A 23,897-nucleotide genomic window follows, 5' to 3' on the forward strand; every position below is an offset into this window, starting at 1 on the left:
CACAATGTCATCTAAAAAAACCTTTATAAACAACCATGAGTAGGGAATGACAAGTGCACAATAAATGTCTCTTGTGAAAAAGCTCAGAGAGAGGGGAAGAAGCTATGGTTCATCACCCATTTGTTGGGATATCTAATAACAAGGACTGGGATGATGAAAAAGTGCCCAAATGCCAACAGATTTTGCCAGTCTCCAAGACCTCTGCTGAGATAAGGGATCATATAGCGATGAGGGAAGCTAGAAAAGAACCTCCGAATTCAGATACCTACCAGGAACAAGTCATTTGATTGCAACAGAGGAGATGTCCAGAATGTAGCCTGGCATGAAAACAAATATATATAACGGCAGGGTGGGTGAGGGGTTGCAGCATGTCCAGAAAGAGAAAAAGGATTCTTGTACTAGGATTCATGGAGGAATTTAATTGGGAAAACTCAGCTCTGTCTATTGAGTCAAAACAAATATGATAAGAAGTGGACATGAGCCAGTGTAGTCTGCATGAGGAGGCTGTTTAAGAGCAGTATTCACTGGGGATCTATTTATTAAAGTGCTTGAATGTATGTTAAGTGTTGTTTGGTACTTAAAATTGTTGGCACTTTGCCGAATTTAACAAAAGGGATAAGACTCCTAAGGATCAGGGGAAAGGAGGGATAAGCACATCAAGTAAATCCATCAAATTCAAGGGCACTTAGCTGGCAGTAGGTGCTGATTTCTTTGTCTTTAATTATACAGTTTTAAATGACAATTTTAAGGAAGGATTTTTTCTTATTTTTATTTATGTTATTTGAAAAATTGTATCCCACTCTTCTGCTGAGACGCTCCCAGAGGAACACATACCATGGAGTTTGCCTCTTCTCTTACACACACTCTTACAAACTCCCTAATAGCAGTTTCCACCATATTCCTATGCATCTTTGCCCTGAAGTCAGCCCCACTGTGCCCAGTGAGTTAGAATTGCAGCCTTTGTAGGTCAAGCTCTGCCCAGCACTTCTCCCGTCCTCCCACGAGCTCGGAGGACTTCCATAGTCCTAAAACAGAAAAAGACAGCTGCTTGGATGGATATGATTCCCAGTGTATTTTGCGGAAACTAGTAATGGAAACTCTGTATACTTTTTGAATAAAAATGTATGTGTGCTGTGGCAGAAACATTTGTTCCAAGCAGTAGAGAAGAACATGCCAAGCAGTTTTTATGGAGAAGCGTAACCTTTTCCCCTTGATAAAGAGTTTACGCAAAATGTGCAGGGACCCATTTCCATCCAAGCAGCTGTCTTTTTTGTCACTGGCTCTTTTAAACATTGTAATTGGTCCTCTGTGTGTGCATGTGTGTGTGTGTGTATTTCCATAGCCCTCTCTAGTGTATGACTTGACTTTTGGCTAGTGCCTGAGTTAACATGGGCAGTTATTGGTGTGAAAAGAAACAACCAAAATTTCAGGGATTCTTTCCAAGTCTGCCCCTAAATGTCCACATCTTTCTGGTATCTAAACTAGGAAAGGTGATGATCTTTTATTAGAGCAGTCTTATAGAAGGCTGTAAGCTTTTCTATTGGTGCAAAACTTTTCATTGGGAAGAATCAACAGGTGGTTTATTATTGCCATTGTTGTTATTCTTGGAGCAAAAGAAGTTTAGCATACCAAGTGTATGATATGTAGCCTACAATAATCTGCTGTTGACATACTTAAGTTGATAATAAATATCCGTAGCACTGGAAAGCTTACAAAAACCTAAGGATACCAGCAAAAAGTTAGCCCAGTAATTGGTCCATCAGTTTGTCTTTCAGTGCTTGAGATGAGAGCCAGTGTTCAGTTAAAGCAGATTGTGCCATTTCAGAACACAGGTGAGAAGTTCCTTTCAAATGGGAAAACTAGCACATCAAGGAGAAGATTACAATGTTGTTGTTATTGATCATGATGATGATGATGATCAATAACATTGTTCTCTGGGCAGCTTACAGCATCAAATGATCATGCACTTTAAAAACAATATTATAAAATAACAATTTGGGTGTATAAATATTGTCTAAATGTGCAGTTATTTTTTGTTGTGGATGGACATTCAAATATGTGATCCCTCACTATATTCTAAAGTGTTATTGTCCCAGGAAGACTATACCACATGCATTTCTTGTTTATTTGAATTGATTCTTGGTTTGCCTCTCAGTGAGTAATGTGCCACCTTGTAGAATATGGACAGTAGTTTGAATCTATTTTAGTACGGTGAAATATAATTAATTAGCAGCTCCACTAATACTGTAACAATAACATTACAGATGGGATTTGTTATCTGTTTATAGTTGCTTATATTAGCTTGTTCAGTATGTTGCAGCCAGGCCATTTTCCTTTTAGAGGAATGGTTGTCTAATTGATTGAACTCTTTCTCAATACAGGAACCAATCAAAGGGCAACATCCTTCGAAGTCCCTTAAAGCCATGGGCATCAGTAGGCCAGCAGCCAGCGCCAGAGAAGCTACCTCACCAGCTGAGTCTTCTCCAGCACAAGCCAAAGCAGTACGTACACATTGGCAAGGGGTAGCTGGTGCTTTGTCCAGCGCCACTAACCTACCACTCCTATTTCCATGGGCCCTGGTAGATCTAGCCTACAGCCAGGAAATCTTCTGCCCAGCCCATGTTCATGGGGCACCCTGCAGATAAGATTTAAAAAGTGATGGCCGTGCTTGCTAAATATTCTGAATTTGGTGGAGTGAGTGAGCCTGGGAATGCTTTGCACTAGCCCTGGCGAGGGGCAGCAGGAAGACCTACGTCAAGCAGAAGGGCCAGGCAGACAATAAGTTTCATTTTCGAGTATTAAGTAAATCAGCCCTTTGTGGAAAACCACAGACAAACATCTGGGGTGGAAGGAGATGGAAGTTATGGTGAGAGAATCGTCAGGACAACGGGATCCCTTTTGTGCCCCTGCAGGTGGAACTCATCCAAGCGGAGCATCAGTATAGTCTGAGTGGACCTACAGATGGCAGGACGACGACGTGTCCCCCGCCTGGCCCCGTGCTGGGAAGTGAACGGGAGCAGGATGCAGCCCAGCGCCGCCTCTCCTACTACCAACAAGAGCTGTGGAGTGTGCTGGAGAGCCTGCGGGAGCAGCATCTCCTCCAGGAGGACACAGAGCACATGCTGAAAGCCCAGTTTGGTGGTGAGCCAGGGAATGGGGAGTTGTGAGCCTCTCGGAACGGCTCTCCTTCATGCCAGAGCGCATTTTAATAAGACCAGTGCTGTCCCGGAATCTTTCAGGGTCCCAAGGAGGGTCTGTGTTATAAAGAGGGTAAAAGGCCCAGCTTCAGCCTTGGTTAAGATGGCCAGCTCGCAGTATCTTAATGGCCAGGTCTGGAAGCCACGGCAAAGTTGCTAGCCTCTCCCCGACTGATCATTCTCCCATCCTCCTTAACAGCTTTATGTACTTCCTTCTCTGATCTCCCTAATCTTTGCTGGTTTTGTGCCCACTTTCCTCCCATGCGAATAGGATGTGACTCTGCTCTCAGCCCCCAATCCAAACTATTGACTGATTGGATTGATTGATTGGATTTCTAAGCTCCCTTTCTGTAGCCAGTGAAGGCACTTTACAAAAACTTCACAAAATATAAACCATAATCAAATAAAAGCACTGACCCTGTTCAGATGACACGCTAAGCCACAGTTTGGGGTAGATGAATCGAGGTAAAATGATGTGATCATCACTATGTGGTTCTGGAAGTTATAGGATGCTTAGGATAGTATCGATACTAATGCCTTATATTCATAAGAATAAATGACCCTGTTCAGACGACATGCTAAGCCACGGTGGTTAAGCATCTTGAGCTAACCTTTATCGCTTAGTGTGTCATGTGAACCATGACTTAGCATTTATTTTATTTATTTTATTTTATTTATTACATTTTTATACCGCCCAATAGCTGAAGCATGTCATGTGAACCATTCCTAACCGTGGTGGCTATGTAGCCATGGTTTAAAGACACTCACTAACCATGGCTTAGAGTGTTGTCTGAACAGGCCCATAGTAAAGCACTAGAAACAACCTTAAAAACCATGACAACTTAAAAAGCAAAGTTAAAGAAATGTGTCTTAATCCTGTTCTTGAATGTAGAGAAAGCGGAGAACCAATCGCAGCTCCAATGCGAGTGTCTTTCTGATTTTGATAGCAAGGCAGAAGAAAGTAAGCTGGCCTCTCCTAGCAAGGGTATCTTCACAAGTGCACTTCATCCTGATCTTAATAACAACTCAGAGTTTGTGTGGATCCCAGTGCTGCAATCTTATCTGTTGCAGCATTGCCTTCGCAACTAGCATCAGCTCTCTGTCTGTCCCTTACCTGAGGAACTCCTCTTTGCTTCAGCAGACCTGCAGCTCAATTTGCAGTGCGAGGGAGCCCAGTGCAAGAGCTACCCAGCTGCCACCCGCAACTTTGCAGTCTCCCTACATTTGTTCTCAGCCAAGGCCTACGAATTCATGAAGAAGACTTTCCAGCTGCCAGAACCCACCACTTTATGCAGGTATACAAGTCTTACTTGTTTCTGATGCTCTTTGCGTTAACTGAGATGAGAGTGTGTCAAACATACAAAGCAGTCATACAGAGAGACATGCACGATGATTTTTAACTGCTGAAAACCGCCCAGAGAGCTTCGGCTGTGGGGTGGTATATAAATGTAATAAATAAATAAATAAATAAATATTCCTTAAAGCAACCATCCCCAACCTAGGGCTCTCCAGATGTGTTGGACTACAACTCCCATTATCCCCCTGCCAGTTTCAGATACATTTTCTTGGCACTTTAAGATGAGAGTTAAGAAGCAGGAGGAAAATGCCTGAAAACACACAACTTTTGTCATATTGGAACACAGAACGTTAGCGCTTGAATTTCATCTGCAAGTTTCCTGAGTCAGATTTGTGACTGGCTGCTCTTGCATGATGAGGATGTCTGTTTAGCCATTTTCTTCCCAATTAGGAGAACCTGTCATCTGTGAACCCGTGCCAGAAAACCATAGAAGATGATGATGTAGGGGGTAACAATTGTAGGCTAAAAAGAGTCGGCTATAGAGTCGGCCCTCTCGCAACGAAGCACTCGGTGGCTTCAAAAACGAGATGGAAATGTAATAGATTGGAGGTATTGTGCTATTACAGTTCTGTTCTATAGAGGCAGGGGAAACAGCTTTGGTCTATATGAACACCAGGAATGACAGAAATGGCAATGTGATGTAAGGGATGCCGTAGAAGCACACCAACTGGCACTCTGAAGAAATGAAGGATATTATTCTGTTGGATAATACTGATCACTGCTGGGCAGCAAGCTCACCTTCCTCTCATCTAATAGAGTCCCTTGCATGGAAGCAAGCTCTTTCCTGCTCAGCCTCCCACGTGAGCATTTATCCAGATTATACTGAGCTTTAGAGGAGTGACCAAGGCAGTTCACAAAAATTAAAACCATGAAGTACAATTCAAAGTATAAAACAAATAACAGTATAAAAACACAATATAAAAGTAAAATATAAAAGCACAACCAAGATAACACTGAGCAGCAATGCAGAGATTTATACAGGTTTAAAATACAGATTTAAAACAGCTAAGTTAGAAGACTAAGATGATAAACTGTTAAAATACTGGGAAAATAAAAAGGTCTTCACCTGGCGTCAAAAAGAGTGTAACGTAGGTGCCAGGTGAACCTCTCTAGGCAGCTTATTCCACAGCCGGGGTGCCACAGCAGAGAAGGCCCTCCTCCTGGTAGCCACCTGCCTCACTTCCTTTGGCAGGGGCTCATAGAGAAGGACCCCGAAGATGATCTTAGGGTCTGGGCAGGTACATATGGGAGGAGGCATTCCTTCAGATAGCCTGGCCCCAAGTCATTTAGGGCTTTGAATGTTAATACCAGTGCTTTGAATTGGGCCCAGACCTGGACTGGCAGCTAGTGAAACTGGAAAAGGACTGGCATGATGTGGTCTTGTTGGCCAGTCCATGTTAACAAATGTGCTGCCCTGTTTTGTACCAGCTGAAATTTCCAGACCATTTTCAAATGTAGCCCCACATATAACGCATTGCAATAATCCAGGTTATCAGAGCATAGATAACCATAGCTAGGATATCTCTGTCCAGATAAGGGCGCAGTTGGTATATCAGCCTAAGCTGATAGAAGGTGCTCCTTGCCACTGAGTCCACCTGTGCCTCATGTGACAATTCTGAATTCCCAAACTACAGACCTGATCCTGTAGGGGGAGTGCAACCCCTTCCAGAACAGGGTGAACATCACCTAGCTGGACAGACGAACCACCCACGACAGTACCTCCATCCTGTCTGGATTGAGTTTGTTTGTTGGCCTTCATCCAGTCCATTACCGTGCCCAGGCACTGATTCAGAACAGCCACTGCCTCACTTCGGTTTGATGAAAAGGAAAGGTAGAGCTTGGAGTCATTCACATATTGATGAAACCTCAGCCCACATCTCCAGATAACCTCTCCGGTTTCATGTAGATGTTGAACAGCATAGGGGATAAAATAGAGCTCTGGGGAACCCCATGGCCTAGGTGGCACAGAGCAATAATCCCCCAGCACCACCTTCTGGAATCGGCCATCCAAGTAGGAGTGGAACCACTGCAACACAGTGCCTCCAACTCCCAACCCAAACAACCTATCCAGAAGGATACCATGGTTGATGGTATCAAAAGCCGCTGAGAGGTCCAAGAGAATCAACAAGGTTCTTCTCCCAGCAAAGACCATCCTACAGGGTGACCAAGGCAGTTTCCATTCCAAAACCAGGCCTTAAGCCCGATTGAAATGGATCTAGATAATCAGTTTCATTCAAGAGTGCCTGGGGTTGTCCTGCAACAACCCAGTCAAGCACCTTGCTCAGGAAGGGGATGTTAGCAACTGACCTATAATTGTTAACATCCTCCGGGTCCAGTTTAGGCTTTTCCAGGGGTGGTCTGTGCTATAAGTGCAGTACGACAAAGAAAACCACATTAATAGTTCAATGACTGGGTTTGCACATAATGACAACCCAGAGTATGGGTTGTTGTTGAATCATGGGTTATTGTTGAATCATGGATTGTTGGTTAACAACCCATACTTAAACCATAGTGAAGAGTTCACATGTAACAACAACCCACAATTCAACAACAACCCATACTCAACCCATAATCTGGGTTGTCATTCCATGTGAACCAGGTTAATGTGTGGGTTCCCTCACTTGCTTATAGAGGAAGGTAGGGGCAAAATGACATGTGTGGATATTTTTTTTCAAGATTTCAAAACAGCAGGATAAAAGCAGAATCCACTTAGACTTTGCCTCCCTAGCTGTTCTTATGTCTCTGACACTTGCTAGTGGAAGAGCTTCATCTGAACTGAACATTGAGCTCCTATCTTCCTTTTCCGTGTTCCTTCCGTCATAGGTGGCTCTCAAACCCCTATTTCAAGCCGGGATTCAGCCAACAAGCCTTTGATGTATTGGCAGAAAGATCTCAAGCAGGGGAGCAAGCCTTCAAGGTGTGTTCTCTCCTTATAGGCACAATGCCTTTGGAAAGGAGAATCCGCTACGATCCTTTAACCAGGAGTTTGCAAGGTCTGGTGGACTTCGGAGCTGGGAATTATGATGCGGATGAGGTTTTGGCAGCAGGAGAAGCGCTTCTTTTGGTGGCAGTTGGTTTCCAAGGTCAATGGATTATGCCTCTCGGCTACTTCCTCCTTGCCACCCTTCAAGGCGATGTACAGGCTCAGCTCCTGCGCCACTGTATCCTCAAACTGTACGACTCTGGCATGCAAGTCACCTCCGTGACATCTGATGCTACGGCTCCCAATATTGACACAGCCAGGCGACTGGGAGTGCTGGTGGATGGTCTCACCGTCAAGCCCACGTTTTTCCATCCCGCCACCCCTACGCTGGAAATCGCCTACTACTTTGACCCCAGCCATTTGGTCTCCCTGATCCGCAACGTGCTCCAAGCCGACGGAAGTCTCCGGGTGAGCGGCAAGGCTGTCTGCTGGGACTACCTCCTGCGCCTGGGTGCTCTACAGGAGGAAGAGGTGCTGCAGGCAGCCTGCCAGGCTGGAGGAGTCAGCTTGCAGGAGCAGCGGGTGTGGGGAAATGGCACCGCACAGTTGTTTAGCCAGAGCACCGTTCAGGCCTTGCGTTTGGCAGCCAGACTAGGCCTGCCGCAGTTTCAGGGCCATGAGGCAACCACCCACTTGATCGGGCTGTTGAGTGCCGTTTTTGATGCATGCAACAGCTGGAACGCCAACGGGAAAGGCTTCAAGGCCCCGCTCTCTCTTGCCAGCGTTGACGCCCTCAACAATCTCTGCAATGAGTATGAGAACCTGCTTCGCAAACTGCGTACTGCCGCGGGGAGGCCCCTCGGGCTGAGCAGGCATCGATGGGGCTTCCTTGGCTTCCTTGTGAACCTGCGCAGCTTTCAGTGGGTGGCGCAGACTCATCTTCAGGCAGAAGACAATCCCGTCGCTTATTTGCTCCCATGTTGGTGGAGCCTGGATCCTTTGGAGTGGTGCAGGGGAGCCATACGGCGAGCCTGTGGGCATAAAGACATTTCCACAGTGTGGGATTTCCAGCGTGGTTATAGGCTGGCCTTAAACAGAGCCATTTCTGGCCTGGGTATTGACCCACCAAACCTGCTAGACATCTCCTTACACAGACGGACCAGCCTTCAGTTGCAGGCCTCATGGCCTCTAAGGCAAGGGCAAATCTGGCTTCCCCAAGAGTCGAACTGTATCGTTACAGCCCCAGCCTTTCTGGCTGAGTTAGAGGAAGACACAGTCACCTACATGTCCTGCGCTGTTCTGGGAAAGCTGCTGCCGCTCCTGTCTTGTGCCGCGTGCCGTGCTGCCCTCTTGTGCCCATGTCGTGGGGTGCCTGCAGGCAGTGCCCTGATGTTGGTGGAGAGCAAGGGAGGAAAGTATCTCCCAGCAAAGTCCGTACGGAGAGTGATCCGTAGAGCAAAGCAGACTGTTGGCTTTTCTTCTTGGTGCTTCAGGGACTCCAGTTGCTGTGGGTGCTTAGCCCAGGAGCTGGCCATCTTGGCAGATGTGAGTGAGGAACCTGATCTTTTCTCCTCCCTGGTCGATCACCTCTTTGAGAGCAACACTCTGGTTTCCAACCATTACGTCACTCTACTGCAGGAACTTGTGCGAACCTTCTTGGAGCTGTGGTTCGAGGTAGTGCAAGGATCACAAGCCCTACCCCGGGCTCGGATGTGTAGCTCTGTGGAGAAGATTGGCAATAAGCAGAGCATAGGCCATACAGATTGCCCCAGAAGGAGCTGGCGTCGGCAAACGCTCGGAGTCACAGAATGGTACAAGGTTCTCTGAAGGAAGTGGTCTGGTAAGTGCTAGTGATTGCATGGCCTAGTGGAGAAGGCATAGCCCATAGAATACAAGCTCACGGGAAACAGGAAACCTTGAGGCCACTGTGCAGTTGGCTGCCTGTGATTGGAAGAGCAGAGACTGGGCGACACAAGCTGAACTGGCATGGCAGAAGGGCCTCTCCAGAGCCAGCCTTTCAAGTGAAAATGCCACATGTGTGTGTTGGGGGAGCATCGGTGCAAGGTGTACATCTTCGCGATCTCGCCACCCAGTCAGAGAAACAAATGGCTTGTTGAGTCCAAGGGCTGCCATGGGGGAACATTAGACAAGCATTTGTTTCCCTGAAGATTTTTTTTATTGGTCTGGGAAGCCGGAATCATGTGGCGCAGTTTGTGTGTGTGTGGTTAATTCACCACCAGAAAACAGCCATGATTGTTTTAGAATGAAAGAGCAGCCAGAGGGTTCGATTCACAGCTGAGTTTCGCCTGAAGCGCATGACCAGGTGATCTTGGATGAACTGTAGCACATTTTGTAAGATGACCTTTGGATATTTTGTTTGTCTGTCTCCAAATGCAATATTTGTATTGATTCCACTGTGTCACGTTTTATTGGAGAGCTGGCTGGGAATGAACAGGATGCAAATGAACTGGAAGAAAAAGTGATTATTGGTGGGTCTGTATAAAGGGATGGAGCAAATTCCCCTCACGTCAGAAATGGTGCCCTGTCCTTGTAGCTTGTACAGTAGCTGCAGGGCAAGAAGCCTTCTACGGAATCAATGCAGCTGCAAACATTTTTTGAAGCCCTTCAATTAGTCCACTGCCACCGAAGCACTTATGCCCCAGAAATGCGGGTATTTATCACAACACTCCTGGGAGCTGGAAAAATAAAACAACCAACATATTACAGATGTGGGAATCATCCAGCTCCAAAGCCATGTGTGTGTTACGAAACCAAATTATTGCATAAAATCTGTGCCTCCTTTCATTGCTATGGGTTGTTTTTTTAAAATGAACAACAGTGCAAACGTTTTTCAAATAAAATATTCTTCCGAAATGCTGCACTAAATCACTCGCTTATACTGAAAGCCATGGTTAGGCATTGCTTTTCTTAGGTGTCACACAATAGCCAGCAAGCCTTCAAGTTCTCCCGAACGCTTCATCAGGCTGGAAAAGAGAGCAAGAAAAAGCTCTTATCAATAAATCTGCAGAAAAGAAGCCTGCTGCATTGTTTTCATTACAGACCCAGTCCTGAAGTTTCAGAAGGCTTTCATCTTTTCTCCAACCGTTCCCCCCCCCCTGAAATGGTATTCCCTGCCTGCCCCCCCCACTCATTACCGAAACTTTTCTACTGCCAGCCTAGCCCCACCCTGGTCTGTAGAAGCAAAGCTGAGGCGGCAGCCCAAATTAGACCACAGCTCCGACCTTTGGCTGTAGAGAAGTAAAGTCCAGAACCAAGTGGCTGAGGCCTTGGGCCAGGTCAGTAAACAGGAGAGGAATGGGAGATTACTTGTTACAACAGCTGTGCTCCAGATTTCCACAGATTTGCACCTGTTGCAAAAGGTCAGCCATGAGACCAACTGTGTCTGCTACAAAAGACGCCGTGGGCTGTGCAACTTCTGGCAAGACCGCTATGGAGCCATTCCTATATGGCCCTCTGCCTAAACAACGGTGTTCTATAAAATAGCTCCGCAAGCCTGTATATAAAGGCTAGGAAAAGGCCCCTCTTAATAGCCGAACTGTGACCTAGTGAAGAATGCTGTGCCACTCCTTCTACGGAAGCAATGCAGCTGCAAACGTTTCTTAAGTGGGTTTGGAAGCTACACTAGCACCTCCATTCACAAGTGCCCTGATCCAGGACAGGAGATCCACATATATAATTGATGTACAAATATTGCTACATGCAGAAGTAGATTCCAGTGCTGATCTTAACGAATGTAGGGCCACTAGTTGCGTTCAGCTATAAAATGACCAGTACTAGATTGGGGCCAATATCTGTGGAAGGGATTGTCATATCCAATATAAGTCCCGAACCATGTTTCAAAACTGCAGCGGAATAAGCCATGCACCATTATCAGAACAGTATCAGGGTCTTAACCTTATGGCCTCTATTTGGACAAGGCATTGCATGTCATCAGACTGCTGTGTTTCCCTCCGCTGTAGCAGTAGAAAGCCACTGAAATGAAATGCTACTGCTAGATGTGCTCACTGTCCCATATTTCCATGTCAGCGAATTTGTTTGTGGTATGGGTGGAGTATTCTTTCTACAGAGTGAGCTGATACAGAGATTGTGGTCAGTAGTAATGTTCTATATTCACAGGACATTGCTACTGCAGCACGGAAAGAAACACCCTTACTCAACCTTAAGTTAACTGCTCCATGTTAAGTATTCCAGCGTTGCTTGTTCTTGTCTCTCTCCTCACCCCATCTGCCTACCTATTCCATATGGCAAATGCAGACTCTCAACAGGACTCCTGAGTTTGTAAAGCAGCATGTTACAAGTATGATTAAAGCAACATGACTTCACGACACCTTATTCTGGAAAGCTGAACCCTGGTTTTAATTACAGTATTTTAGAGACGCTTCAGTGCAACCAGGTTTAAAATCAATGAAACCAGTCTTGATGCTGTTGAAGCAGAAGCTTCCACAATGTTGTTAATACAGCACATTGGAAGCAGACACACATAATTTCTTTAGTCCAACAAGAGTATTTCAGACTTTGTCCTTTAGCACTACAGAATATTGGTGCAACTATTTTAAAACAAAAGGTGTAGTTAACCCAATTTACCAACGAATTACATATTGGCCCCCATCATATATCACTGCCAATATAGGCTTGGCTAAACAGAAAGTCATTTTGTAACATAGTTCCAGATATCCTCACTATGTTCCTCCTCCTACCCCCGTCTTCCCCTTGTGTCAGTTACTTTCAGTTCAATAGGACTTACACAATAATTTTTCTCCTTTCTTGACGTGTTCCCCATTACCTTGCATTGAGAAAGCTTTTTCAAGTGCACAACCACACACACACTTCAGATGTGGTGAGAGGATATTTAAAGCTTCAGTTCTCAGCTTGTAATACCAGTTTTTGCATTTCATTTAAATATGGGGAATACTGGTTTGTGCAAACAAGTTCTCCAAGATCTAACCATGGGTTGTTAGTTGACGAAGTGGTAAATCTTTTCCTTGGCATATTTGAATAAAAATGTAAACATTTCATTTCCTGCATATCACTAATATGTGAGAACAGTTAACAACCATAAAATGCATTTGAAATCATCAAGGACAGTATAGCTTCATGTGGTTTCTGAATTGACAAACCATGGTGTGCAAACATCCAGCAAGGAGAATCCGAGACTATGGCATGAAGTGGCTTTGCAAACTATGGTTTGCATTAATTATGGCTTGGCATGATGTCAGACATTACACCAAAAATAGTTAAGCTTCCTTAATAGCTCTAGTTTTGTAATATCTTGCTTGCATGTGAAGAAAGTACTGAAAAGCAAGCAATTGGGCTAGGTGTTTGGGTAATACTAGTTGCTAGACAGTGGGCATGCAGTTAAGATGCCACCTTTTACCCTAATCTAGGAATAAGTTACTGTTCTGCAGTTGGTTTCTAAATATCTTTTAATGTTCACTTTTAAGGCAACAGCTGCTGGCGGAAAGGAGAACAAGGATAAAATCTTTATAGTTTTAATTTGTTCACCACTTCGAGAACTTGGTATTGGATGGTTTAAAATGAAACAAACAGACTAGCCCACCAAGCCCACAAAAAGGGTTTAGGTATTTTGTTGTCTAGGGATTATTTTCCACCTTGTATCCTTTATATAGCAAACAGGAGATTCAGAAATTTTTTCTCTCTCTTTATTAGAAAAAAAGATGACCATATTTCTAGATGTTTAAAATGAAGAATTGGTTACAAGAAAAGAGTGTCCTCAGAAAGGTCCAGATTGTTGCACATGGTTTTTGATGCAAGTTGGGAGGCCAGTGAATTGGTGGCCTCTGGAGAAACTGCACGCAAGACGCACACTTTAAGCTGGTTGTAGTGAGGGGAAGCAATCACGAAATGACCTTCTCAACATAATTAGCAGGATACAGTCCAACCTGACCGGTCTGAAGCCGGCCTTTGCACCAGCCCTGCTCATCCTCTTCACTGATCTTCATGAGCTCTTCCCCTAGAGGAAGGAAAACCCAGAGTAAGCGAAATACATTAAGAGCTCCCCAACTCTTTTCAAAGACTCAGGTATTCATTAAAGCCAGGGTGGGCAACCTGTGACCCTCAGGATGCATGCAGCCTTTCGACTGGTTTCATGCAGGTAGAGAGAGCCCAGAGCGGGGGAAGGAGAGAGGAAGAGGGGGGGAAAACTTGATGGAGCAAAAGAAGGCAGGGCTGGAGGCAAGGCAGGGGGAGGAGTTCTCTACAATCATTTCAGACCTCGGGGTGGGGTGGGGAGGTGAAAGCCAAAATTGACAAAGCAATGGAAGAAGTTTGGGGGATCTGCAAGTGTTCCATTCAGACCTCTAGCATGAGTGATCTGTCCCTCCCACAGCAGCCTGCTGGGCAGGGATAGAGAGGTAGAACAAGAAAGGGGGTGGCAGAGAGAGAGAGAGAAGGGTCAGCCTGTTCATTTTTGGTTTGGGCCCTGACAAACAGCCAGCATGCAGCCCCAACAGATTACCCACTAGGGAATACCGTACCCCACCCCTGCACTAAAATGAAGCAAGACTTCCTTTGCCTTCTGGGATGCCAGCATCTGCACAGACAGTGAAGTGACTCTAAGGCTGGTACACCAAACGCACTTATTTGAAACTGATTCCATTGAAAAATCAATGTGTCTTGTTTGCGAGTGTGAGCGTTTAGGATTAGTGTTAGCTTCTATTCCCCATACAGGCAGATTATAGTGGCCTACTGGAACAAAGCCATTATACAGAGGAGCATCTTAAAAAGACACTTAGTTATTTGGCATCAGCAGCTGAGAGAGAGGTTTCCTTGACAGTGTTGCCCCCTCCAGCACCCATGTCATCCTCAATTGACTCGAGCTGCAGTCAACTAGCTGGTTTACTAAGAGCCATGCAGAATTCAAACAGTGATTAGTGAAGTTAAAGACCACCTGAAAAAAGGTGCAACCATCCCAGAGAATGCATTAAAAAAACCCACTATTACTTACTCTAACTTTGTATTCAACAAGGAGAAATGTCAATTTAATTGTAAAATTAAATATAGTGTATCTTTTGGACTGGCCATCTCACAGTAGCAACATACTGCATTAACAATATGGATGCAAGTTATAGTATCATTTATATGGGGAAAGTATGCCTCTAACATGCCAACAATTATAAAAAAACTGGAGTGACCCAGTTCCGATAAGCCTTTGGGCATTTGCTACGACGCCTGCAGAGCAAATAGAAATGTATGGATTGTTCTTTGACTAGAAGGCCAATCCATCTGTTTAGCTAGTGCTGTATACAGTAAGCTCTGGAGCAAACCAGTAGTATAAAAAAATTCAGTAACCCTTGTTTTCTTATCTTTCCCCATGGAAAACGACAGAATAGATAATCAGGGGAAGACAGGATGGTACCATTGGTTCACTCTAAATCTGCCATTACATTGGCAGAACTCAAGAGTGTACAAATGGCAGCCCAAAAGTGGCTTGGTTCTCTTAACCCTCATGCTACAGAGATTCCTGTGGTGCTCCAGATTGTCACTACAGGCACATCAAGCAAAAATAAATTAGTACTACAAGCATTTAATAGTAACAACACAGCAACCTAGATACAGGCTTCATGCAGTCCCAGTGTTGGGTTTGAAAGGTTTTAGTACCTGCAAAAAGAAAAATTCAAATTTCTGCAAAATAAAATGTTTTTAAAAAGCATGAATGAAACACACTTCCAAGATCCAGATGGCCCCTATGCATGTGTGCTCTTTTCAGTCCCCTCTAATAGTCTCAGACTGGCAGACAAAATCCCTATCTTTGGGAAGGATTAGATCACCAATACTCACGAGGGCAGGTACTGAAGCATACTACTGCCTTTTGGATGACAATGAGGGAAGGCAATCTGTAGCCACACATTGTAAGCCAGGAGTTCAGAACTTCTTTCAGCCTGAGGGTTGAATCCCATTTTGGAGAAGCTCTCATTGGCCATATTCCAGTGGTGGCGGGGCAAAAGGGGGCAGGGCCACTCCACCCACACCAAATATTAGCATATTTTAACTTAAAGCTCTTACTGCCAGTAACTCAGCCCTAGGAGAGGCACTTCAGCCTTTTAGAATGGGGAAAAAACTGCATAAAAGTTGGGAAATACCAACAGTTCATGGTTGGCGGAAAGGGGGAGTGGCCTTCTGGGGAACCCAGCAGGCCGCATTGGGACCCGTGGAGGGCTGGATTTGTCCACTGGGCCTGTGGGTCCGTACACTTGCTTCTCATGCTTACAACCAGCCAGAAATCCAGTGGCTCAGGCGTGCAATAATGTTCAGCTTATCATGTCATTGATGGCAGCAGCTGACTGATTAAATTACCTGATTAAACACACAGTGCTGTAAATGTAAGTGAATGGGCCACTCATGTCCAGAGTTTATCAGATTCCTGTTTCTAAGTTCTCCTTTAGACAGCAGGCTTGGAGTTGTATTTCTTGATGTTTGGCTCCACTTTCAGCCCTGTGAGCCAAACCACTGAATCACTGGCCGTTTTGCATCACTAATAAAAGGAACCCAAGTGGTCAGGACAGGACCCATCTATGCACAGGGTGCTTCAACAAAAGCCGCTTAAAACAACTGCGAACTTCGTTCACAGGTTCTCCTCATGCCCACTGAAGTCCATGCCTTTTCCCATCACTTTGGAAGAGGTTTAAAGCGACATTTCTTGATTTAACCAATTTATTTTCCACCTTTCCTAGCAGTTCAAAGTGTTTTATTAATTACTTAGCACATTGCTGACTCCCTCTGCAAATGACTCGGTTAGTGTAGGATTCTTTCAGAAACCTGAAGTGTCTGGTGAGAAAAGTCCTGGGGCCATCCAGATCTTACTGGGAATTTGACATCCATCAGCCCCTAAACACAGAGGCAAGCAAGTTAGAAGGTTAGTGCTTTTGTACCTGCTTTAAAGCTCAGCTCATCAGCCTCTTGTCCTGTGTAATCATACAGTGCTCGCACCCGCACGCCTGGTACCTTTATGTCCTCCTCGTGCCCATTGACTTCCAGGCACTTCTTGGGAGTGTCCTCATCTGACCACTCTGAGATTTCTTCCTTCCCTCCACTATGCAAGGAATGGGGAATAAATGCAATTTAAAACTCTAGTTTACAATTTTTAGAAAAGTGCTCCACCCCCAAATCATGCAATTTTCTACAATTAGAACCAAATAAGAGGTAGATGCAAAAAGATGAAAGGCAGAAATATCCCACTGAAATTACCAGTAGTTTTGCTTGAAAAAGGCAAAAGAACTAGCAGAATAGCATGCTTTCAACAACTCCACATTTCCCATACTCCTGACCAATTCTAAAGATCAACATAAAGTGCCCCAAGAGACTTCAAAGTAGAGAAGGGTAGGGACACGGTGGTCATGTCCATTTTGGAGAGGAAAAAAGAGTATGCAATAGTGCTCATCTCCTTAAACAGAAAGTGCTAAGAAGATATGGCAAAGGAAAAGCAAGAGGACAGGTAACCTAAGGAGTCTTAGTTTCATACTAACTTCATACAGGCCGAGGCCCTCAAGGTGTCATAGAAGTGGCTGTTTTGTTCCTCTTGGTATGAGAACCTGTGGATTGGCAAATAAGCCCTTTAAACTGGGAAAGTGAGATAACACTGTTCCACAGTCCCCTTCTTCCAGTGATATTTGTGTCAACAAAGCAGACTCCATTGCAGTAGGAATTAAGGGAGAAGTACAGGAGATGACAAATCTCTATGCCCTTTTCCACTCTGTGTAATCTTCTGCCAATGGCCACTGGATTACCATGTTCAGCAAGTCATCCAGTCATGCTTTGGATGCACAGTACCCAACTATGAAGTCTAGAATATCAATATCTACAGCTTCACTGTAGGGCTAGTATGAATTCATTGGGCAAAAGGGGCACCTCGCCAACGTTTCTATATGTAGGGAATAGAAGCAGATTAAGAATCCAGAGCTGCTGGTATTCCAGCTAGAAGAATTCCTACTTCCCCAAGGTCAACAACAGCTGGAGGAAACAGCTGGAGGAAAAATCCTGCCTGCATCCTCACTGTTAGGGATGGAACAAACAGAAGTAGACACACATCAGACTGGAACATAGGAGATTTCTAGTACTAGCGCTAGCTCCAGCTGGTCGAACAAGAAATATACATACCAGGTGGTCATAGGCCCTATTCTATTCAACTAGGGCTGGTCAGACTTCAGATTGACAGGATTTGCTTCGTATTTTACTAGAATTCCAATATCTACCAATTGGACATAGGCTTAGAAATAAAAGAATAGGGTATTTCTGTACATAGGCTTAGTCCAGGGATTTGTTTTCAGGAGCAAAACTGAGCTTATGGTTCTTTCACCATAAACCCATTCCTGGTTTCCAGGAGCCTTTTTCATCTTTTGCAGTTGTTAAACAATTGGTAGTCAGAAATCCTCATTGATCTACTTCAAATCATTCAGAGATCTACCAGAAGATCCCACACTATCTTTTGCCCACCCTTGCATTAAGACTACTGAATTTATTCCAAAGTTTACAACGACCTGGCCTTAGAAGATATGAATTCCAATTAACAAAGGCATACAAGGAGGTAGAATTTTTAACATTTCTACCCCCTTTTCTGATGAATTAGCCATCTTGCCGGTAATGTTGCCCTGCCTGTTCCAGAGCTGGATGCATTATGCTGCAACACTTACCTTTGCTTTGTGGGTGGAGGGGTCTTTTTCACACCATCTCCTGCAGGCACAATGCTGGTCAAAGTCACATCTTCACCAATTTTACCACTTTTCTCCTTCTTGCTGATCGCCCGCTGTGTCTCCAGAGACCATTCCTGGAAGGAGAAAAGTACCAGACCCTGGTTTCGGAAACGTTTCTGAAGTTTTTACTGCATGCTTCCCCACCCCAACAGCCCCAACTGAAACCCACCGAAACAGATGAGGAATTGAACTGATATTTCAATTAAATGAATCAGAAGCCTTTAGAGACTCACCTAGGGCTAAATTAGAGGAGATGACAGGAGACCCATGTTTCAGAATCAGGTTGTTGCTGAATTCCAATCAAAGTTTGTGTATTTTTGAGGGGTTCTAAGGTCTATTAGAGCTAAATGGGAAGGGGAAAGTGAACCCTTCCCCAACCTGTGCTCCTCAGCCCCAAATTATCTCCATAGTTACTTCTCTCCCCATCTGGCTCTGAAAGCCCAGAAGTAATCCCCACCAACAAGAAAGCAGCTGGGCAAGAGCATGGGCCAGCTTCAGTACCCTCAGCCCAAAATGTGCGTTAAATGCCCCCATTCACATGGCTTTAGTAGGAATTTGAGTGTAATCCGCATTTTGTTGCTTGTGCATTTCCCATAAGCACTTGGTTGGCCACTGTGGAAAACGGGATGCTGGACTAGATAGGCTTTTCATCTGACTAGGCAGGGCTATTGTTATTTATTTAATTTATTTATTTAAAACATTTGTATCCCGTCCTGTATCACTAGGATCTCAGGGTGGCATACAGATAAAATCATCCAATATAAAACAAAAAATATACACAGCTAAAAACAAATTAAACCATTAATCAAGTTCTTATGCTGTGCCACAACCACACCGTGTTTGGACATTAGATGTGGAGGTGAAATTGGCAGCAAATCTTCCAGGCTTCTAGTGTATCAGCCCACTCATCACCTGTCGAGAGATTGGCACAGCAGGATCCTGCGGTCCTGCTGTCTCTTGCTATGCCTTCAGGCCCATAATATGAGATTGCCTGAATTCTCTGCAGAAGAAATCTCTGAGCGCAGTCTGTTTGCATACTTGAATCCTTGACCCCATCTACAGAACACTGTAGCTCCAAGTCCACAAATTTCTCAGCAGGGAGAGGGACCTAAACCACAGTTCAACTAAGCGACACACATCATTTGGGGAGGGATCATTGCTTACGAGTACAACACATCTTTTGCATCCAAGAGGTCCCAGTTTCAATCCATGTCCCCTTCAGTTAAAAGGGTCAGGTGATGGGAAAGGCCTGTGCCTGAGCCCCCGAAGAGTGGCTGCCATTTGGAGTAGATAATACCAGAGTCGATGGACAATCAGTCTGACCTGGCAGCTTCCTATGTTCCCATCATGCTATGTATTTGATGCTTCTTATTTAAAAGGCTTCGTGCCAGAGAGAAACAGCCTACCTCAAACTGAGGCCAGTTCATAGCCATGCCTGGCCCATGGGTATTGCGCCACCACTTCAGATCCTCTTGGTCATCTGCAGCCATTATTCCCTGGTACAAATCCCGGTAAAGTGCATGGAAGCTGCAGTCAGGGGGGAAACAACGCACAGCAAGCATAAGAAACTCTATTGGAGAGGTATGTCGGTATGTGATAAAGGAGGTTGCACGAATACTGGATAGGTTTTCATAGTGTGGAGAGCAACAGACTTTAAAGAAAACAAAGAGAGGTGTTTTTTTCTTATCCCGCAGCAGGTCATGAAGGGTACAGAAGACTCATATGTGTGACAGTCCAATTCTCTCTCTCTCTCTCTCTCACTCATGCACACACACACACACACACACACACACACACACACACCTGTCATTGGTAGACAGGTTGAGATGATTATGCAGATCCAAGAACATATCTTTGAAGAAGCACAAGCGTTTGCACTCTGATTCCTGGCAGCCCTCAAAGACCTGCTCCATGTCCTCCATGTAGCGAGGGTTGTACCGGTTCAGCTCCTCCAGCATCTTCTCATACTGATCCTTGCACTGCAGGGAACCAAGGAAAACGTTTATGAGCAGTCGGCTTGGAAAGCTGCGTCCTAGTGCAAGACTCAAAAGAATCCTGACTTCCTCCAGATGTACTGTCCAGATTTGCATTTCATGTAGGAATATCAGGGACTGAAGATGGACTCATGTTCCACAGACACTTTCTTGTTGGTTGCTCTAGTAGTTTCATCACTTGAGGGAGAATATATGGACCCTGTTCAGAAGACACCTTAAACCATGGCTTTAACCATGGTGAATAAAGCAAAAAGTCTTATTCGCTGTGGTTAACACCATGATTTAAGGTGTCTTCTGAACACGGCCTGGCTTTCTGGCTTAACCACCATGGTTAAAGCCGTGGTTTAAGGTGTCTTCTGAATGGGCCCATAGTGAATTACTTATCCAGCTCTCTCTTTTGAAAGAATTCCCTACACCCAGGTTACTTCTAATACTGCTTCACCTCTTATATCCCTGCCCAGTCTCTGCAATCTTTCAAAGGAGCACTTCTGGTGGTGCCACATGGTCCACAGGTTCCCCTCAGGAGCACTTCCAGCAGACCACTTAGTACTGCAACACCCATTCCCTAGAACGCATTACCAATTGTCATTAGACAGGCACCCACAGTTTTGACCTTGAAGCGTCTTCTTAAGGCCCATCTTTTCACACAGGATCGAGGTGTGACCCCTCCAGTTATAATCAGCAGTACACACCAGAGTGTATAGTTTTATTGCTAATTAGTCATTATTATTGTACTGTTTTATTGTTATAATTTAGTGGCAGTGACATTGTATGCTAATTGCTTTAATAACAACCATGGAAAGTGGTATATAAATCTGTATATTCAATAAATAATAATAAATGAATACAATTTCAGTTTAATGGCTATCCTTCACACTCTTTATAATAGGACCTTGAGCCATTCAATTTCTGATCCCCCTAATTTTCCATTGGGTCAAGATGCAGTAAGCAACATTCATGCAAGGGCAAGGATCCCAAAGCTGATGGCCTAGCCATTGAACCACTGCTGCTACTCCAACCACAGAATTTAGTCAGCTATGAAGATCCCACCCATTTCCAACACTGGCCACACTCACTGGCCACTTGCCACTCTCTCAACCTAAGAGAGACTCAGGCCGTTTCTACACCTGCCTTTTTTCCTGGGATTGTCCCAGGATCATCCCTGTGCATCCAAATGACACACGGGATCCCGGGAGCAGGCAGGGAGGATCCCTCCATTTTCCTGGGATAATCCTTAGGTGTAGAAAGGGCCCCAGTTGCCCAAGCATGCCTTCAACATTACCTACCTTTTCTGCTTCTTGTGCACATTTCTCCACGCGCTCCTGCAGTTTACGCATCTGCTCTTGTGACACTGCAGAATCCGCTTTGGCATGATTCTCTCGTGTCTGTGCAGTCTTCTCATCTTTCCGAGCAGTGTGGTAACTCTTTTTCGAAGTTTCCACCTAACACAGATAGCATATTTAATAGCGTATCAAACAGCTCAGTGGAGATGCTCTTCATCACAAGCAAAGTGTCTTTCCTGCATTCAACAGGAAGTGGTAGAGAAGGCTTCCTAACTTGCCCAGCAGCTTATATCCCTCATAGAAGGAGGAGGTCTGTCCTACATGGACAGGGACAGGCAAGACATCAAGATGGCCAGCTTCAAAATCAGGTTCCATCTCAGCAACACCTAACATGACAGCAGCTTAAGCTGATCAAGCTGTTTGGACACTTGTGAAGCCACAGAGCATAAAGACAACTAAGAATTGAATTCCCAGACTGACCATCTTCAGGATCTTTGATAGTCTCTCCACCCCTCCCCCATCTTTTGGTCGCATTTCTCACTCACATCTTTCAACTTTTTCACCCAGGGCTTCTGGGCCTTGCGGAATCCCTCCTCTGCCTCCTTAGTCTCCTTGAAGCCACCAATCATCTGCTTATGGTAGGCCTCCTTTTGCCAGGTCTTAATTTTGTCCGAGTCTTCACCAGCCAGGCGATTCCGTACTTCTAGGTGGATCTCACTGAGTTTGTCTGCAGCAGTCAGGAATGCATGCCAGGCTTTTTCCAGAGTGCCGTACTGAGGGCCTAGAGGAACCAACAAAAACAGCATGGAAATGTAATGATGCCAAGCACAAAAGGAACTTGTACAGAACCCAGCCTTCATCTGTCATCAATGTCATCTGGCCTAGAAGTCCATGGGGCAGGTTTGCCATCCAGAGAACAAACGTTTTGTGACAGGAAAGCATGTTGCTCACATGGGTCTCTATAGATAAAGGTGATTTGCTAGGATCATTACTGGATAATTGCAACTAGTGCATGCTAACAAACTCCTGATGAGTTTCTCTTCCACAAAGACTTGTTTGATTCTCTACTTTTAGAACAAGAAATAACCTTTTGCCTGCTGAGGGATGGCAATCAAATTTGTACTGGAAGTCCTCCACTCTGCATCCACATCTCCTCACTGCCTACTCATTACCATCACACACAGCCTTCCCATCATGTAGTGTAAGACTGTTTTTGTCCCTTGTACAAGTTTCTGTGTCAATCAGGGTTGTTGAATTCTTCCTACCTAAGTTGGACAATTCATGGGCCAGCAGCTGAAAGCCACTTGCCATTAAGTTGTGTTAAGTAGTAGTAACAGTAGTAGCGTCGGCGCCTCAGAATTCATCCTACAGATTTTGTTTAGGGCAATCCCGCAAAACTAAAATCCTTCATCAACTTTCCTTGATTTAACAAAGCCACTTCTTGTAGGACAATCGACATCAAGAATATTCTTTCTTCTCCAATTACTGGAAAAATGACAAAAAGCATCTCTGTTTCTTGAACTATTTGTTTTAGCTGAGGGGGCCAACACCCACCTTCCTGACCCCCACCTGCAAAAAGGCTCTTCAGAACACCAAAAGAAGAATGATCTAAATTGTCCCTCGTCCCCTACAGCATCAGGGTGTTCCACCCTAAGCAATTTGCCTCTTCTGCCATACCCTTCTCCACAGCAGTCCTCCATTTGCGGGACCAGTCTGTTAGCTGCTGTGCATAGCTCTTCTCAATTTTGGCTCTCTCCTGGAAGCAGGAGACAAGGTCGTTACACAGCCGGCTTCCATCATCCACCCGCTTCACTGTCCGCTTGTAGTTGCCAGGCTGAAATTAGACAAGAGCGTCAGTCCCTCTCGCACTCATCTCAGATTTATCTTACGAGTCAGAGGCAATGCCTGATCTGCCCACGCAGAACAGACAAGCCCTCGGAAAGTTCCTGAACTGGAGAATCATTCCCATCCAAGACCCTACCCAGATTCCCGGCAGGGGCAGGGAAGGGGGAGCGGGAACAGGGCTGTTCATAGCGGTTACACATTCCAGACTTTTTATTATTATAAAACACTAAAGATAGTGGAACCATAAAAAGAAGTATCTGATGTCAGCTTGCCCTACGCTTGCTGTCATTGCCTCCCCTTCAGAAGGCATTGAAGCCATGGATTATTAGGATTTCTCAGCATGTCCTCCCCAACCCTAGAGGGAGGAGCACCCTACCCTGCATCTGCCGCCTTCTTACCTCCCAAAAACTGCCACTGGGAGCCTCCCCACCAGTATCATCCTCCGCTGACATCACTCTGGTTTCCTTGCAGCAGAGAATTTTTGCAGATGTTGGTGCAGCTGGAAAGAAAAACAAAGAACTGTACATGTAGCAGGTTGCCTCAGCTCAACTGAGATATTGAAAGCAGGGAG

General features: G+C 45.0%; 2 protein-coding genes across 8 annotated transcripts in view; one reads left to right on the forward strand and one right to left on the reverse strand.

The window, feature by feature from the left end:
- The window catches only part of THAP9 (THAP domain containing 9), a 40,004-nt gene that overhangs the window by 12,072 nt on the left and 4,035 nt on the right, over positions 1 to 23,897 (forward strand). The window contains exons 3-6 of one of the 2 annotated variants that reach the window (XR_010025064.1): positions 2,382 to 2,501; positions 2,913 to 3,141; positions 4,339 to 4,492; positions 7,378 to 10,239. Coding sequence is in view for 1 of the 2 variants with exons in the window: in XM_063117491.1 (XP_062973561.1) it covers positions 2,382 to 2,501; positions 2,913 to 3,141; positions 4,339 to 4,492; positions 7,378 to 9,304 (2,430 nt within the window). In the remaining variant the exon portion in view is untranslated. Of the gene's footprint in view, positions 1 to 2,381; positions 2,502 to 2,912; positions 3,142 to 4,338; positions 4,493 to 7,377; positions 10,352 to 23,897 lie in introns of those variants that run through there. The other variant, XM_063117491.1, reaches the window with a different exon arrangement.
- PACSIN3 (protein kinase C and casein kinase substrate in neurons 3) overlaps positions 12,568 to 23,897 on the reverse strand; it is a 33,756-nt gene continuing 22,426 nt past the window's right edge. For 3 of the 6 annotated variants that reach the window (XM_063117497.1, XM_063117496.1, XM_063117495.1), the window contains exons 2-11: positions 23,725 to 23,825; positions 23,159 to 23,315; positions 22,027 to 22,262; positions 21,485 to 21,640; positions 20,008 to 20,183; positions 19,611 to 19,731; positions 18,145 to 18,278; positions 16,981 to 17,046; positions 16,387 to 16,547; positions 12,568 to 13,469 (exon numbers count right to left, since the gene is read on the reverse strand). In XM_063117497.1, coding sequence (XP_062973567.1) covers positions 13,354 to 13,469; positions 16,387 to 16,547; positions 16,981 to 17,046; positions 18,145 to 18,278; positions 19,611 to 19,731; positions 20,008 to 20,183; positions 21,485 to 21,640; positions 22,027 to 22,262; positions 23,159 to 23,315; positions 23,725 to 23,778 — 1,377 coding nt within the window. In that variant the 5' untranslated portion in view covers positions 23,779 to 23,825 and the 3' untranslated portion in view covers positions 12,568 to 13,353. Of the gene's footprint in view, positions 13,470 to 15,115; positions 15,140 to 16,386; positions 16,548 to 16,980; positions 17,047 to 18,144; positions 18,279 to 19,610; positions 19,732 to 20,007; positions 20,184 to 21,484; positions 21,641 to 22,026; positions 22,263 to 23,158; positions 23,316 to 23,724; positions 23,826 to 23,897 lie in introns of all 6 variants that reach the window. The other 3 variants (XM_063117500.1, XM_063117501.1, XM_063117499.1) reach the window with 3 other exon arrangements.

This window comes from Elgaria multicarinata, chromosome 2 (genome assembly GCF_023053635.1).
Source record: "Elgaria multicarinata webbii isolate HBS135686 ecotype San Diego chromosome 2, rElgMul1.1.pri, whole genome shotgun sequence".
Classification (NCBI taxonomy): domain Eukaryota; kingdom Metazoa; phylum Chordata; class Lepidosauria; order Squamata; family Anguidae; genus Elgaria; species Elgaria multicarinata.